The sequence below is a fragment of the Chrysochloris asiatica genome, unplaced genomic scaffold (assembly GCF_000296735.1).
Source record: "Chrysochloris asiatica unplaced genomic scaffold, ChrAsi1.0 scaffold00315, whole genome shotgun sequence".
NCBI lineage: Eukaryota > Metazoa > Chordata > Mammalia > Afrosoricida > Chrysochloridae > Chrysochloris > Chrysochloris asiatica.
This window is the reverse complement of record NW_006408833.1, coordinates 658857-677791: the sequence shown is the minus strand read 5'-3', so window position 1 is coordinate 677791 and position 18935 is coordinate 658857. Positions and strand designations below refer to the sequence as shown.

Here is an 18935-nt window from a genome sequence, read left to right as displayed (position 1 = left end):
ACTAGAGTTCAGTTTATACATGCATGGGTTTATTCCAAACAAAATGTGTTTAAACATGTCTCTGATCAGTGGAGAGCTGTAGACAAGTTCTCTCAGTAGTAAACTTGTCTTAGTCTCATTAGGGTACCTTCAGAAAAAGGTCCAAACAGTGGCTTGGAAGGGTATCTGTCTGCTGGGCCAGTTAAATTCAAGACAGAGATGTCAACTCAAAATGTTATGGCAACTGTTTTTGGGATTCTGAAGGAGTAATCTTGGGTAGATTTTCTCGAAGGACACAGGACAATCATCAGGAAGAAGTTTTAAGAAATGAAAAGAACATTGGTGAGTTTGTAAGGAAAGTTGCAGTGAGAAATTTTTTTTGTCATGATGCACCTGCTCATTGAGGGTATCAAGGGCTGTCCTGCAAAAATTTTGTTTGGGAAACCTTACTCCATCACCCTACAGCTCTGATCTTGCCCCTTCAGACTTCTTTTTGTTCCCCAAACTCGGAGAACATTTAAAGGGAACACAATTTGCATCCCTCGAGGATGCCAAAACTGCAATTTTGCCATGGTATAAATCTAAGAGTGCAGAATTCTTTGGGGGGAAAGGTTGTTGCTAATTGCTGTCAAGTCTAAACTAAAATGAGGAAGGTCTTACATAAACAACAGTAACAAGTGATAAGCTCAACTTTGCGCCAGAAGTCCAAAAAGGGAAGAACTCAGCAGTGGGCAGTAGAAACAGGTCTGCTCAGAGTAGATGGGAGCTTTACAGAAGAAGAGTGATGAACTGGAAACCGAAAGAGTGAGTAGGATTTAGCCAGCTAGGTAGCAGATGGAAGAAGGGATTTCCAGACAATAAAAACAGCATGTTGGGAGGTGTGAGAGAATGTACCTTGTTCTGAAAACAAGTAATTTTGAATGGAGCATAAAAATGGGTCAGGAGAAAGGTGAGGTACTGGAAAGGTCAGTAGGGGCCAGATCACAGAAGGCCTTATGAGTCACATTTAAGAGATTGAATTTAAAATTACATAGCTCTAAATTAAGGAGAATTACATTCTATTTGGATTATTGTGACTAATGGGTTTAAGCCTGCTAGCATGACATCTGGCAGCATCTGTCAGTCAATATGAGTGTGAGGTGTGGGGGCAAGCAATTTGCAAGTTAGCTCTACTTGGCCTGCTAATGTCTGCGAATGGTAGTTCACATTCTCATATACTTTGAATTTCCTGAGAGATACAAAGTAGGGTAGTAGCAGGAAGCCAGTATTTTTGTGTCGTTGAGACTATCAGTAAAACATGTATTAGTTTAGTCGTTTTTACATGTACATTGACATTGATTATAGTTTTTTCGATGTATAACCATTTTCACACCTCCTGAGTTGGCTCCTTCTCCTTGAACATAAAGTCACTGTCTGCTAAGATTCCTATCTAATCTTTCAAGCTTCTGTTGTCACTTTGATTCCATAGAGAGAGTTCTTACAAGAGCAGAACCTCAGAGGCAGACATTCTTTACTAGTTTAGCTAAATCAGTGTTTGGTTTTAAGAACACTTCAGGGATATTTTTGGTTTAAGTTTTAAAAGATTTTCTCAGGGCAATAGTTTCTGGGATTCATCTGGCCTCCATGGCACCAGAAAGTCGGACATCTATGAGAATTTAGTTCTGTATTTTTCCTTTTTAGTCAGGATTCTTCTATAGAATTTTAAATCAAATTGAGGAACCCAGTACTTTATCTATGATTTTGTACTACCCAAGCCTACCAATTCCTTAACAGGTTCAGGAATCTTGGGGTAGATGGGGGATGGTTGTTGAAGATGACCTGAATACAGCCAGTGTATGATGTTGATAACTAAAATGTATGCCGGACACTGTTCTAAGGAATTTATACATATTAACTAACTTTAAGAAAAGGAAAAAACCCTAATAGCTCTGAGGCTTTTTTTTTTTTTAATGCATCCATTTTACAGATGAGGAAACTGAGACATGGAGAGTATAATTTTTACTTGCTCGATATTATAATAATAAGTGGCAGAACTGGGATATCAATCCTTTTCACTACTGCATGTTATTGCAGTAATAGTACAAGAAAAAGAGGCCAAGTCCTGATGTTAGACCTGGGTTTCAATTTCACATGTGTCATTTACTAGCTTATAACCTTGGACAAGGCCTCTTACTGCTTGCCCTAAATTTATTCACTTTAAAATTAGTCTAATACTTCCTTGTGGAACTGTTGTGAGGCTTAGAGGTAGTGTATATCAGGTGACTAGAAGCTCCAAATAAATAGGAATGATCATAGCTGGTCAATTCTTTTTGTACCTCTTTCTAGAAATTTGGAGGAGCCCTGGAGTCCTCCAGAGGTTCAGGGGCAATGAATAGGGTGGTGCTGTGATTTAATGCGCTGGACTGCGAAGTTGCTTTGAATCGCAAGGTCAGGGGTTCAAGCTTACCAGGTGCTCCTCGGAAACCCTATACAGAGTTGTTAATGGGTCAAAACCAACTTGATGGTACTTAACAACAAGAAGCCCAATCTTCGTGGACTTGAGCTGTATCCAGAGGACTAGGCTGAGGAACAAGCTCACCAGCAGCTCCTTGAAAACTATGCAGGGTCTCTATGAGTCGGAACCAACTCGATGTCACTTAACAACAGGCTGAGGAACTTAAATTCCTAACTTCAGGGAAGGGAGAGTTGTATGGTACCATGGAATCTTGGTGTGGTGCTGTAGTGTTGCTGACTGCAAGGTCAATGGTTCTGATCCTCAGAAACCCTATACAGTCAGAACTGAATTTTGGCACTTAACAACAGCGTGAGTGGATGACCTGAGTGGCACTTGACATTCGGTAGTAACTCTTGTTACTTTTGGTAGACAATGGTTAAGCACCTGATTGCTAAATAAAGTATTATAGGTTTGACAAAATACCTGTCAATCTGTTCCCATAAAGAATATAGCCTAGGAAACTCTACTGGGAAACTCTTATCTGTCATATAGAGCCACTTGGAGTTGGAAACCACTTAAAAAGTACACCACAAGAGCAAATATGGGTGGGTTTACTGAGTGTTGCCTGATAGTATGCAGTGTCCTTGAGACTTGAACCTAGTTCCCTTTTCTCTCTGCAGTTTGGAGTTTGAGAATCAGAAGACTCGCTTGGGCATCCAGTTGGATTTTGAGAAGAACCAGCTGAAGGAGGACCAAGATAAAGTGCACATGTGGGAACAGACAGTGAAAAAGGATGAAAATGAGATAGAAAAGCTCAAGAAGGTAAGGAAGAATTAAATGAAAAGACAGGAGGAAATATTGAAGAGATATAATGAATATAATAGACCGAAGGCTAATATCAATAATTTAGGAATTTAAATCAATAAGAATAAGGAAAACACCAAGACACAAATTAGGAGGAAAAATGAATACGTGGCATCAACAGTTCAAGAAAAAGATCCAAATGTCCCATAAAGGGATACAAATAATTTATCCTTATAAGTAATCAAAGAAATGTAAATTAAGGCAATGCTCAGGTTAATTTGTTTCATATAGTAATTTAAATGATAAAAAGGATAATGCTTAATACTGGCCATAGTACATGAGACCAGTATTCTTATGCAGTATGGCATTGTCTATCAAAGTATTCAGAATGCATTTATACCCTTTAACTTAATTATGCCTGAGGAGATGATCCAAAATACTGGCAAAGCTTTGTATATACATAGATTGACGCTTATTTCAAGCATTTAATTCCAAATGGGAAATTACCTGTATCCCTTGGGAATTAGGAATTTGATAAGTTATGCTACATTCATAAAAGTATTTGCATAGTTTGCTAGTCTTCAAACTTTAGTAGTACATGGGCTCCTTTTAAAAGAAGATTTTCCTAAGATCCCCAGTGTTAGCTCAGAAACAATTGAATGTTTCTTACACATGCATACATATGTATTTCAAACACTTAACCAAAAAACCAAGACAAAATTGCAAATTAAATACTAGCAAAATTAATAAAATTCAGATTAACCACATGAAATCATTGCAACAGATGTTTTGCTGCAGCCAAATCACTTTTGCATAGTGCACACTGCTGCTGACTGTTACAGTTACACTGAGCTCATACCACTGTTACTATATGAAGTAACACCTTTTCTCTTTAAATTACTGTGAAACCTTTGTTCCTTTCAGCATCCCTTCCTAAACTGGTTGAACATACCACTTGACTTTTAAATAGGCAAACAGACAAAGATACTTTTACATTCATAAATGAGGGAACTTCAAAAGGTTCATGGAAAAATGGAATTAAAACGATACTGGATTTTTTTCCATGAACTTTTTATGCTCTCTCATATATGTTCTCATAGAAAATATACAGTATTATGTGTGCTTTTTTTTAAAAAAAAGTTGCTGTTAAGTGCCATTGATTGGTTCCAACTCATAGTGACCCTGTTTAGGGTTTACAAGGAGTAGCTGGTGAGCTTGAACTGCTGACCTTATGGGTGAAACTGACCTTCTAGTCTACTGCATTAACCTGCAGCACCACACAAGGACTCTCTTTAAAAACATAAATGTTATATTTCTCATGACAGGCAGTTTTTGTATTTAAAAATAACTAAGTCAGAATATAGAGTCTCATTATAATATAGTCTCAATTATGTAAAACTCTATAAATAATAAGAAGAGAAACTATGTAAAGTTGTCTATAAATAATACTGGGAGGAAATATGCTAAAATGTTAGTTGGTTATCGCTGACTGGTGGGATTACGAGTGATTTTTTTTTTTCTACAGCAGGCATCTTGTGTAATTGGTATAATTTTGAAAAAGATAAAGAGTCTTGAAGGGTGATTGGGGGTTTGTGGAAGCAGAACTCATTGAAAAGGCTCCAACAAATTGCCTAGTGAAAAGGGTGGGAGCAGGTGAGAAGATTCCAAGGTGAATTGGGGAAAGTCTTCATCTCTTGTCCTTTTGCTGGAACCAGGAAGAACAAAGACACATGAAGATCATAGATGAGACTATGGCCCAGCTACAAGACCTGAAGAACCAGCACTTGGCCAAGAAGTCAGAGGTGAATGACAAGAATCATGAGATGGAGGAGATTCGTAAAAAACTAGGAGGCGCCAACAAGTAAGTGAATTCAGATTTGCGATGGGGGAGTAGGTACAACATGCAACCTTGGATTTGGGTCTTACTTAGCTCCCTGGACCTTCTTAGGGAAATGACCCACTTACAGAAGGAGGTGACAGCCATTGAGACCAAACTTGAACAGAAGCGCAGTGACCGTCACAATCTGCTACAGGCCTGCAAGATGCAGGACATCAAGTTGCCACTGTCTAAGGGTACCATGGATGATATTAGTCAGGAAGAGGTGAGAACTATTACTGGTGGTGGGAGTGGGCTGTGAATAATGTTAACTAGAGATGGAAATGATGGCCAGAGTGAGCAGGTAAGAGAGAGAATGCTTATAAGTGATGGTGAGTGACATAGGGATACAGGGAAATGAAGGAAGCTGAATTATAAAGGCAGATGGGGTGAAAGATCATAGGCTTGGTGTGAGAGAGAAGTTGAATTGGGAGTAGGGAGTGCTGTATGATGGCAGGTGGTGAGAGAAAGGATAAAGTCATTCATTACCTTTAGGGACTTGAGTTATGTTAACACTACTGGGTGATGGGTAATAATAATAATTGATGGCAGAGTGGAAATTGAGAAGCCAGGAAGCTTGGGGAACCTGAGAGAGATGATAGCCGCAATGAGGGAAGTTGGCCAGAAGAAAGTAGGGCACATCAGCAACGTAGAGGTAAGGAAGCTTAGCTATGGGAAAGAGGGACACTAGCTAATAGGAGAGCCAAGGCATTATATTCATTGGATGTGAAGAATGATAGTTACAGGCTGGGGAAGGTTAACAGAGGTGTGCATATATTTTATCTCCCAGGTCTTTTTCCCTCCCCACTCCTAGATAGCAATTCTATAAAATACTTAGAATACCAGAAATGCCAGGCGTCACAGTAGCACATGACATAATTACCTGTAATCCTAACTAGAGTTCTGCCAGATGGGCATTGTCCCCACATTGTAGGTGAAGAATTGGGATCAGAGAGCTTGCACCAAATCATACTGTTAGTGGCAAAACCCAATTTTGAACTCTGGTGTTTGTGCCTTCAAAGCTGCTGTTCATCTGCCATACTACTTTTTAGCAAGGTGTTTTCTCAAAGACATTGAAGGCTGCAAAAAAATCCCCAGTGTCCCTCCTCCAACAAAGGGGCATGTTCATGGCAGTCTACTCTTATTAGAATCTCCTTCTCACCATTGCAGGGTAGCTCCCAGGGGGAGGATTCGGTGAGTGGTTCCCAGAGAACTTCCAATATCTATGCACGAGAGGCACTCATTGAGATTGACTATGGTGACCTGTGTGAGGATCTGAAGGTAAGGATCAGCTGTGGCAGGGTGGGATGAGGAAACATCTTCCCAGCTCCTTTCCAGATTGAAGGTCAGCCCCTCTGGGCCTTACAGAGACAAAGACTGAAAAGAGGGGAGAGTTGGCAAGAAGGGAGGATTGAGTTATGATTTAGGGCCTCCCTCATTACTCACACGAAGGCATGTGCACATATTTTGCCTCTACTATCAGTTGCTGGGTCTTTTCCCCTTTTCCTCTTCCATGTATGTCCGTGTCTAAATCTGGATACACATGCACACAGAGAGAACAGGCTCCTGTACTGTGAATAGATATGCTGCAAGCATTGCCCAGGGCTCTGTCCTAAGTACCCTTTCCTTCTTATGTAGTATTCTCTCATCCTGGGTATCTGCCACTCTTCTGACTTCAGCTGCCATCTGTACTATGCTATGTTCCATAGGTACCTCCAACCTGTCTTCTTCCCAAATCTGCCCCGCCTCAGTGCCACACACATGCTTGAAGCAGAAATCTGAGCACCATCCTTGACTCCTTTCACATCACAAATTTAATTACTTGCTAAGCCTAGTAATTCTATCTCCTAAATATCTACTGAAGTGTTTTTTTCTGTTTCCACATTTTCTCTATTTTTTTTTTTTTTTTGCCACATTCATCCTTCACATAGGCTGTACTGCAGGTCCTTCTTAAATTGTTGTCAGTGCTTTATAATCTGTACTTTACCATTACATCCCTGGGGAGTTAATTTTTTTTGTAAAGCATTTTTATTATGGAAACACCAAACACATAGAAGTAGAGAGAATGATATAATGGCCCCCAGTTACCCATCACCCAGCTTTAACAATTAGCAACATATGATCAGTTTTGTTTCTAATAGTCCCCTGCATGCCTTGGACTATTTTAAAGCAAATTCCAGCAATTGTTTCATCCATAATTGTTTCAGTATCTAGACTATAACAAAACAAAAAACATAACCTCAAAATCACATCTAAAATAACATAACAATAATGGTGGTGATGGTTGTGTGCCGCCGAGTCAGTTCCAACTCATAGCAACCCTGTATAGGGTTTCTGAGACCATAAATCTTTACAGGAGCAGAAAGCCTCATCTTTTTCCTCAGTTGTTATTAGGTGTCACTGAGTTGGTACCGACTCAGCAACCTTATGTACACCAGAACAAAACACTGCCCGATCCTGGGCCAACTTCACTACTGTTGCCACGCTTGAGTCCATCGATGCTGCCACTTGGCCAATACATCTCATTGGGGGTCTTCCTCTTTTTCTCTGATCCTCCACCTTACCAAACACGATATCCTTCTCCAGTGATTGGTCCCTCCTGACAATATGTCCGAAGTATGAGAGATGAAGTTTGGCCATCCTGGCCTCCAAGGAGCACTCTGGCTGCACTTCTTCCAGAATGGATCTATTGGTTCTTTTGGCAGCCCATGGCACTTTCAATATTCTCCTCCAACACCACAATTCAAAGGCATCAATTCTTCTATGGTCTTCCTTATTCATTGTTCAGCTTTTGCATGCATAGGAGATTATTGAAAATACCATGGCTTGGGTCAGGTGCACCTTAGTCCTCAAACTGACATCTGTGCTCTTCAACACTTTAAAAAGGTCTTGTGCAGTAGATTTGCCTAATGCAATTCGTCATCTGATATCTTGACTGCTGCTTCCGTGAGTGTTGAATAGTTGATCCAAGAAGAATGAAGTCTTTGACAACTTCAATCTTTTCTCCGTTGATAAGAATTTGTTTATTGTCCAGTGGTGAGGATTTTTGTTTTCTTGACATTGAGATGTAATCCATATCGAAGGCTGTGCTCTTTGATCTTCATCAGTAAATGTTTTAAGTCCTCTTTACTTTCAGCAAGCAAGTTGTATCATCTGCATATCGCGGGTTGTTAATGAGTCTTCCTCCAATCCTGATGCCACATTTTTCTCCTTTTTTTTATCCCCTGCCCATTTATTTATGGAAGTAACCAGGTCTTTTGCACTTTAGTGCTTCCCAAAGCTGAGTTTTATTGCACATGCTCCTCTCACAGGTGTTACTTACAATTAATACATATAAACATTCATTGAATTGTGCAACCATTTTCACCCTCCTTTTCTGAGTTCTTTCCCATTAACATAAACTCACTGCCCACTAAACTTCTTTATATCAGTTTGATCCTATATAGATAGTTCTTTAAAAAAAAACCCAACACATTAAATATATGTAACATTGTATGTAAATTATAACTAAATGAAATTGTCTGACAAAAGGAATTAATATACACACACATAAAAAGGAATCTTCAGAAGTTAGCCAAATCTTTTGTGTTTTCAGTTATGTGAATATTTCATTTTATTTTTAAACTTTATATTGTGTATTGAGTGACAGTTTACAGAGCAGTTAATCAATTTCACATTCAACAAATCATATACTTTATTCCTTCTTCAATATAATATCAGTTTCCCACTTACTTACTGTGTTTTCCATTTCCATTCTTCCTCTTTACCCAACCCTTTTGAATTTTATCCTTAGGTAAATGGTGCCCTTTTGATCTAGAATGGTGTGCATACCTTACTAGTGTTGTCCCCTGTATATACCTATCCATTGCTTAGTTGAAAATTGAGCCATGGGGGTGAGTAAGTTCAGTTCCAGACCTGAAAGTGACCAAGGGTTCCATCAGTTAACCTGACCAATAAGCCTAGTCTTTTTATGGTTTGAGTTTTGTTCCACATTTTCTCCTACTCTGTCTAGGGCCTTCTAATATCCTTTTTTGTGGTAGCCTGGCCATCATCTAGTTCTTTTTAGGATTGTGGCAGCTGATGTTCATTTGGTCCATTACATTAATTGTTTCTAAGCATCTTCAGTTTTATTCACCTTTCTCTCCTCTAGACAGGGACCATATAGATAATTCCTAAAAGAACATAGTGCTTCAGGTAGACATTTTTTACTAGTTAAGCTATACTAATAATTTGGTCCTTGTGTGGCGCTGTAGGATAAGCACTCTAATGCTAACTGCAAATTTGACTGTTCAAACCCACCAGCCACTCCTCAGGGTACAGGGTTATACAGGGTTGCTATGAATCAGAACCGACTTGATGGCACTTAACAGTATGTTTGATTTTGAGACGGTTTCGGGGGATATTTTTGGTTTAAGGTTTAAAAATGTTCTCAGGGCAGTAGTTTTAGGGGTTCATGTTGTTGTTGTTGTTGCTAAGTACCATGGAGTTGGCTCCGACTCATAGTGACCCTGCACAGGGTTTCCGAGGCTGTAAATCTTTACAGGAGCAGAAAGCCTCATCTTTCTCCCGCGGAACAGCTGGTAGTTTCAAACTGCTGACCTTGAGGTTAGCAGTCCAATTTGTAACCACTACGCTACCAGAACTCCGTTTAGGGGTTCATAGTAGCCACATATTTAAAAAGTGAGAAGTCAAATTTCATACTGTACTTTTCTTAACATAATATATCCAAAAGAGTATCATTTTAACAAGTAAACAATTTTTCTGTTTACCTTTATTATGTGTTAAGCCAGGGAACTGCTAAACAGGAGATACTCAAAATGTGCTGATTGTATTAAGTTGGGAAAAGAGATCTGAAACTAGGCCAATAGCTTCAGCCAGGATTAATGTCATTATGGGTAAGTTTAGAAAGGCTTCCTTGATGAGACATTTGACACTATTCATACAGACTATTCAAAATCTAGCATGTATTTTATACTTTTTATCACATCTAGATTTGATTGCTAAAATCTCACCAGAAATACTTAATCTGTGTTTAAGTTTTTTAGAACTTAACTATTAAAAAGGGAGATTCACATACTCAGGTAGTTCGGAATATACCTAAAATTTTTCCAGTAATTGAATTGAGTATCATTTTAAATTTTAAATTAGTTAACTAAAATTAAAAGTTTAATTTCTTAGTCACCGTAACCGAATTTCACATGCTTAACCACATGTAACCAGTGGCTATTATATTGGATAGCCTAGATCTAGAGAGTTGATAAAGTTCAGATTTTGTTTGTTTTGGTCAAATATACTTCATAGGTGATAGTGTTACTTCCATAACACCATCATAATGTACATAATGTTTAGTTGTGACTCTTGTTATGTGTTTAGAAGCCACAGTGGTAATTGCCTAGATTCAGTAATTCATCAAGTATTGCAAAATGGTAATCTTCTAATTCTATCATTTCTTTTTTGTTTGTTAGTTAGAAAACTATGAAGGTAAGTTAAAAAAGTGTTGCTACTAGTGTTTTTTGGGTGCAGGGGGTGGCCCAACCCTGCAATGGAAGGTCCTTGTTTTTGCTGACCAAGAATTAATCAGGTTAGACAGAGTTTCACACTAGCAAATGCTTTACAGATTTATTTAGAGGAAAAGATCTGGCCAGAGAAGATGAGGGAAGGCTCTGAGCAATGTTAACCTCCGTATATCTGAACAGAGGCTTTGCTGGGATTTAAAAGATTTTAGGTGGGCAAAAACATTGTGTTTATTCATAGCAGTAGGTGGAGATTTCCGAGAAGTGGTCCATTTAGGAGGGGCTGTGCTAATTGAGTGTGAGCAAAGCATTTCTTCAAGGTGGATTCCACCACAAAAGCCTCTAGTAATGGCAGATAAAATGTATTCTGGGATGTAGCATATACGTAGTTCTTCAGGTCTGTGGTTTGAGTCCTTCCCAGGGACTAGTGTTCTCTGCCCACAGTGGAAGGTTGTCCCTTAAAGTTATGCCTAGGCCACTAGATAAACCATTCCAGCCTCTGAAACATCTTACCAGTATGGAATTTTTATGGGTGATCTGTTCATAATGGCTTGCCCCAGGATGTGGCTGATCAGCAGTATACCCTGAGAATGTCCTACACATCTTCACAGTGTCTCAAGCAAGGAAGGGTGGGTGCAGGCTTCAATATTCCTCAGGGTTTTTAGTCATAAGACTTCAGTCAATAAGTGGCTCATGTGTAATCCTGATTACACCTTTTTTTTCTTTTCACCATGCTTCACTATGGTTCCAGTTCATATACACACAGTTTTATTCTGGACAAAACCCATTTAAATATGTCTCTGCAATCAGTGGATGACTGCAGACAAGTGCTCTCAGTAATACACTTATCTTAGTCTCATTACTGTGCCTTCAAAATAAAAATCGTTTTTGTGACATGGAAGAAATGATTTTGAGGTCAGGGCTAATAGTAAAGTTTTAACAAAACTCGTGGACATCTTCCCAAATCATTGAAGCTTTGCAGCAAGTTTGTGGGACTGCTGCCCCATGTAAAACAAATCTTTAATTGGAGCAGGTGTTTTAAGGAAGCTTGGGAAGACCTCAAAAATGAACCAAGAATGATGATGCATGGAGGGAATTGTAATCATTGCAATGGACTGAAATGCGATTTGATGAGTGTAAAGCTGATGTTCTCCCATGTAAATTATCATTCAATTCACAATAAAAACTTAAAAGTAATAGTAAATCACAAACAACCATTAAGAGTGTCTTTCTCCAAGAGTTTTCTTTCGCTAAAGTAAAACAGGAAATCAGAACTGAAGAGTTAATCACAAGAAAAGTTTTACACTTGAGAGTGTTTGAGCCACATCTAGAAAATAACTACAGTAACAGAACCTAGATAGTGGGGATACTTCGAAGACATAAAGAACTTGCCAAAATTAAAATAGCGTCCTAATATTTTAGGAAGAAAATCTGGAAATAAAGTGTGGGCATTGGATAGCAGAAATCAACAGCCTGGTAATGTCATTGTAGCAATGGTCTATGTGTGAGATAAAATAAAGTAAGACAAGGGGGGAAAAAATGAACCAAGAGAGGGAAGATTGTCAACCTCGGCAAATGGAGAAACTGTGGCTAAAGTCCAGAAACTGGTGGAAGAAGATTATGGAATTACCACTGATGCTATAACTACTGAAACTGGGATCTCACATGGTTTTTGCCATTTTCGATTTTAAGTGAACATCTTGGAATCGGCAAGGTTGCAGTTTAATGGGTGCCAAAAGCATGTGCAAAGAGCTTAAAGAGCTGATCTTTCCATCAGTCTTTTAAGCACAATCAAAACTAACAAAGACAGTTTTATGGAACAAATCATAGCTAAGGATGAGTCTTGGATTTGCCAATATGATCCAGAGCTCAAAGTCCAATCAAATAGTGGCTTCTGAAGGGATCTGCTGGGCCATTTATTTTCAAGCAGAGAGGTCCGCTCAGAAGGTTATGGTGACTTTTTTTTTATTCCAAAAGGGTAATTGTGATAGATTTTCTCAAAGGACACAGGATGATCAGGGAGGCTTATTTAGGAAGAAGTTTTAAGAAATTGAAAGCTGCGTTGGTGAAAAAAAGGGCAAAGAAACTTGTATTTGGGAATCTTTTTCCATCACAGCAGTGCACCTGCTTAGTCTTCGAAGGTTCCTAGCAACATTAATAACATATTTACATTATTTTACCCTAACATATAATAGTTTGAGATCATAATAAGATTATTACTACTATAACCAGTTGCCATTAAGTTGATTCTGATCCTGTTAACTCCATATACATCACAATAGGTTTTTCTGGTGGCTTCAGAGTGCTTCGTAGGATTTTCAGTGGCTGATTTTTGTGAAGTAGCTTGCCAGGATTTCTTCTGAGGCACTTCTGTGTATATACAAACCTTTCATTTAGCAGCTGAGTAGGTTAACCATTTGAACTGCTCTGGGAATCTAGCAATTCCCCTATTAGGAATATACCCCAAAGACTTGAAAGCAAGGATTCAGAGAGAGAGATACTTGTACAGCAGTTGTTAATTGCAGCATTATTCCTAATAACCAAATGATTGCAACAATCAAAGTGCCCATCAATAGATAAATGAATAAATAAAACAAGGTATATATATACAAATGGAATATTATTCAGCCATAAAAATAAATGGACTGGATTGGCAGTTCAAACCCACTAGCTGCTCCTTGGAAACCCTATTACAGGGTTGTTATGAGTTGGAGCTGACTCAACAACACAATAACAACAACATGGATGAAACTTGAAGACATTTGTTGTTAAAGTGACTTCGAGTTAGTTCTGACTCACAGCGACCCTGTATAATGTATAGCACCGCACTAAGAGTCCATTGAAGACATAATGCTGAATGAAAATCAGACACAAAAGGACAAATACTGAATGATTCCACTTATATGAAATAGGCAAATGCATAGACACCAGAGTGGTTACCTAGAGGAAGAAAGAGGGAGTTGTTGCTTAAAAGGCACCAAATTTCTATTAAGAGTGATGAAAATATATGGGCATCGTGGGTGGTGATGGTTGTATAACATAATGAATATAATGTCACTGAATTGTACACAGAAAAAAATATTGGAATGGCAAATGTTTTATATATTTTACTATAAATTATGTCTTTAAGAACATTATTCCTAGCAATTTGATTATTGAATATTGTTTAGAATTTCTATGAGGTTCCTTTTTTCCTTCTAAATTTTATGTATTGTTGAGAGTATATGCAGTGAAACATGTGAATTCAACACTTTCTGCATGTACAGATTAGTGGCATTGATTATATACTTCAAGTTGTACAGCCATTCTCACCCTTGTTTTCTGATTTTTCCTCCATTAACAGAAACTCACTGCCCCCCCCCTAAGGTTCCTATCTAATTTGTGGAGTTGATTTTGTCAGTTTGATTCCATTTCAGATTCTTTTTGACATTAAGCTGTTTTTTCATTAAATATCTATGCTGTAAAATAATTTGAAATAATTCTCAGTATTTAAAACTTGTCATAGAGTTAGGCGGCTTTTTTTTTTCTTTTTCATTTTTCACCCCTAATTTTCAGGAATTTCTCTTTTTATTTTGATGTGCAGGTCTATTCTTTTTCTTTAAGGTTACCCTGTAATTTATTAATTTTTTTCCCTTTAAAACAGTCTGTTTTATCTTGAAATCTACTTGACTTCCTTGCCATTTGGAAGTTCTGTATTTGCACTGTTCCCTCTTTTTGTTCTGTAGTTGACTTCATTATACATTGTTATCTTTGAGTCCCTATTTTCAGTCTTGTAGGTTTGTTTTACTTTAAATATTTCTATATCTGAATTGTTCTGGATGGTGTTGTCGTGTATTATAATCTCAGGTTGTTTGCTGTAGTTGGTTCTCAGTCCAAAGAATACCCTTTAGCATTTTTTTTGTAAAGTTGTTCCTGTCATTACAAATTCCTTTTTACTCAGTTTATCAGGAAATGTCCTAATTTCACCATTATATTTGAGGAACAGCTTTGCTGGGTATATGATTCTTGGTTGGCAGTCTTTTTCTTTGAGAGTTTTGTATATGTCACTCTGTTGCCTTCTTGCCAGCATAGTTCCTGCTGAGAAATCCAAGCTTAGTCTTGTTAGTTATCCTTTGTTAGGTAACTTTTAATTTTTCCCGAGCTGCTCTCAGGATTCTTTTTTTGTCTTTGATTTTGAAAAATTTGATTTTGATACATTTTTGTGATTTTCTTTTGGGATCTATTCTGTTTGGGGTTCTTTCAGCTTCTTACATGCTTATCTTCTTGTCTTTTCATAATGTTAGGCAAGTTTTCTTCCAACAACTCTGATAGTTTTCTCTGTAACCTGTAAGTTGTTCCTCTTCATGGTGTCCCACAGAACTCTTAGGCTTTCTTTGGATTTTTTCATTCTATGTTTCTGATTTTACTTCTAGCATACTAGTATTGAGAGATTTCTTTTCAAGCTTACTAATTCAGGTTTCCATTGCTTCACATCTACTCCTTTACCCTTTCAATGCATTGTCCATTTCTGAGATCTTAGTATTAATCTTTTGGATTTCTAATTGCAGGTTTTGTATTGTTTCATAATTTGCATTTATTTTGTCTGTCTGTTCTTGTAGTGTTTTCCTGAATTTTTCTAAAGTTTTTATTGTGTTCTCCTTTAAAGGAGAAGTTAGTTCTCTCACCTTTTCTTCCTCAGAAACGTCTTCTGGCTCTGCATCTTGGTCATTTGAGCCATTCTCTCTTGTTTCGTCATGTGAGCTAAAATTGTCTGTTGTGAGGTTGTTGTATTTATAAAACTGAACAATGTAGTTGTTGGCCTGGAGGGGAGAAATCTGTGGAGGGTTCCTGCAATTCAAGGAGCTCATGAGGTTGGTTTTGGAAAGGATGTGACAGCATACATAGTTCCTGGTCCTAGAGGAGTTCATCTCTGTTAAAGTTACTCAGTTGGAAGTAGCTCATGGGTGCCCTTGATGGAGTTAGTTTCAGTGTGTGTTAGGATCAAAGGGAAGCTGGGGGCAGGTTGACTGGTTAAATGATGGTCTGGTGGCTCTGTGGATGTTGTAGGTTTGGAACCAAGCTCACTTGAATTCAGGCATTAAAAGCAGCACAGCCGGCCCCCACCTCATGCTAGCATGGATCCCAATCATGTGGCTCAGAACTTCCAGAGAGTAGGGTTTGTGCTGAGAGTAGATGACGATGGGAGCTGGCTTCACTTCTGGTCACTAGGGGAGTGTGGGGAAAAAGAAGAAATCCTACCTTTTCGGTCAGTTCCACTAATCTACTCTGCTAGGTCTTGCTCCTCTGTCAAAGCTGTTCACAAAACAATGAACTACATCTGGTCAGCCATTTACCAGTCTCCCTCTCTCACAGTCCCTGCTCAGCCTCTCCTCCCAGAAAGCACTCCATCCATCTTTCTAAACTTTCTTCTGAAGTTCAGGGTGCCAGAATATTCATCTGTGTCTGTTTTACTTTGTTTTTCGTATCTTTGTTGCAGAGGGTCTTTGTAGTGCATCTGCATAGTTCACCATCTTCTATTGTTCGGGGTTCTCTTTTTGTCTTTTTGATTTATGTTTCTTTTCCCCGAAATATTGAAAATTTTCTAATCTACAGCAAAGTTGAAACAATAATACAGTGAATGCACACGTATACTTTTACCTTAGATTCACTAATGAGTACTTTACCACATTTGCTTTGTCTCTCATCATCTTCCCTTAGTTTTACTCTACCTAATCTTTTACATATATATATATATAGTTGTTGTTACGTGCCATCGAGTCGCTTCTGACTCATAGCGAACCCGTATAGGGTTTCCAAGGAGCAGCTGGTGAGCTTGAACCACCAACCTTGAAGTTCAAGCGACTTTCCACAGCTGGTAGTTTCGAACTGCTGACCCTGCAGTTGGCAGCCCGACTCGTAACCACTACGCTACCAGAGCTCCATATATATATTGAGCCATATGAGGGAAGTTGAAGACCTCATGGTATTTGAACCCTAAATACTTTAACATGCTAAGAACAAGGAATTTTTCTTTATAACCACAATTCCATATTAAAGCTAAGAAAATTGTCTAATCCAGATTTAAAATTTCCTATACCCTTCAAGTGTTTGTTGTTTTTCTTTTTTTTAAACCATGATTGATTCAAGATTCATGTATTGCTTTTGGTATTTAGTTCTATTTGTTGTTTCTTTAAATGTAAAACAACAGTCTCCTCACTTTTGTTTTCATGACATTGACCTTCTGAAGGATACTTGTATGTTGTCTTGTAGAATGTCTCACATTATGGGTATGTTGGTTTCCTTACAGGATTATTTAACTTGTTCTTCCAATCCTTGTATGTCCTATAAATGGGAAGTTTGGTCTAGTCTAGAGGCTTGATAGCGTAGTGGTTACGAATCGGGCTGCGAACCTTAAGGTCAGCGGTTCGAAACTACCAGCCGCTCCGCGGGAGAAAGATGAGGCTTTCTACTCCCATAAAGATTTACACCCTCGGAAACCCTGTACAGGGTCGCTATGGGTCGGACCCGACTCGATGGCACTTAACAACAACAACAGAGGCTTGATAGAATCAAGTTAAGCATTTTAGGGTAAGAACACTTCATTATATCATTGGTGGTGCTTGTACTTCCTATTGTATCACACCAGGTGGCACATAATGTTAAAGTGTCCTAGCATTAGTGATACTAAATTTGTTCCCTTAACTAAGACAGCTCTCTCAACTCTAAATGTACATTTTTACCAAGTAATTGTTGTGGTGATTTTTTGGCATCTTGTGAATATCTTGTTCCCTAATAATTTTTTACCCAGTGATCACATTTTGATTTAATTTTCTTTTATATAATTATAACATTTTCATATGGTTCTAAAACCAAAAGCATATAACAAGGTACATGAAGACAAGTGTGGTTTTCATTCCTGTTCCTTTTACCTTTCTTGTTACCTCCCTTCCTCTCTAGACAATCGTTTGAAGTAGGGTTTGGGTTATCCTTTTATGTTACTTTATGAAAATACAAATATGTTCGTATTCCTGCCACTCCTTTCTTAGATAAAAGATAACATACTTTTTGTACCTTTCATATTTCACGTATATCCTGGAACCGCAACAAAAGACAATTCAATTTAAAAATAAACAGAAGAAATGAATAGATATTTATCAAAGAAGACATTCAGGCTTCCAACAAACACATACAGACTGATGGTCATGATCATTAGCCATTAAAGAAGTTAAGTAAGACAGAAAACAAAAAATGTTGATGAAGGTGTGGAGATATTGGAACACTCATACTGCTGGGAGGACTGGGAAATCGTATAGCACTTTATTCTAGAGTTGGAAATAGAAATACTACATGATCTATCAATCCCACTACTAAGTATATCCTAGAGAAATAAGAGCCCTGGGACATGACTAGATACAGTGTTGTTAGGTGTCATGGAGTTGGTACCGACTCATAGTGACCCTATGCACAATAGAACAAAATACTGTCCAAGCCTGTGCCAGCCTCATAATCGTTGGCTATTGCTGCTACCACTGTGCCAATTGATCTTGTTGGGGGTCTTCCTCTTTTTCTCCATCTCTCCACTTTATTAAACATGTTACCCTTCTTCAATGACTGGTCCCTCCTGATAATATGTCTGAAGTATAAGAGACAATGTTTAGCCATAATGTCTAGCCATCCTGGCTTCCAAGGAGTATTCTGGCTGTTATTTCCAACTCAGATTGGTTTGTTCTCGTGACACTCCATGGTACTTTTAATACTCTCCTCCAACACCATAACTCAAATGAATCAATTATTTTACAGTCTTCCTTATTCACTGTCTAACTTTCACATGCATATCAAGTAATATTAAAAAAACCATGGTTTGGGGCAGGTGGACCTTAGTCCTCAAACTGACATCTTTACTTTTGAACACTTTAAAGAGGTCTTGTGCAGCAAATTTGCCTAATGCAATATGTTGATTAATTTCTTTTTTTCTTTTAATGTTTTATCGTGAATTATGTGATCGTTTACATGGGAGAACATTAGCTTTACATTCATCCTATTGTATAATCATTTCATTGCCATGATTACAGTCCCCTCCATGCATCACCAACCAACCAAAGTGTATACCCTGCAAGCCTGCCTCTCGGTCGTCAGCACACAGCTCCTCTCCTTCTCTGGGTCTAGAGTCCCCAGCTGCTCCATCTTTCCACGTCATCATCTCTGCCTCCATCTCTGGCGTCACTGTTTTTCTGGGTAGGGTCCCACACTCCTCTCTTCTCCCTTGATGGTTCCAGGAACCTCCGATCCTAGATTGCAAAGTCAATCACTCCCTTCCTTTTGCTACAAAACGTCTGCCTTTACATTTCCA

The 18935-nt window shown here is 38.3% G+C and overlaps 1 protein-coding gene across 1 annotated transcript in view; it reads left to right on the top strand.

The window, feature by feature from the left end:
• Positions 1–18935, top strand: part of SMC1A (structural maintenance of chromosomes 1A) — a 77951-nt gene that overhangs the window by 44871 nt on the left and 14145 nt on the right. Inside the window, exons 16-19 of the mRNA XM_006875246.1 lie at positions 3094–3235; positions 4933–5078; positions 5166–5319; positions 6264–6374. Coding sequence (XP_006875308.1) covers positions 3094–3235; positions 4933–5078; positions 5166–5319; positions 6264–6374 — 553 coding nt within the window. The remainder of the gene's footprint in view (positions 1–3093; positions 3236–4932; positions 5079–5165; positions 5320–6263; positions 6375–18935) is intronic.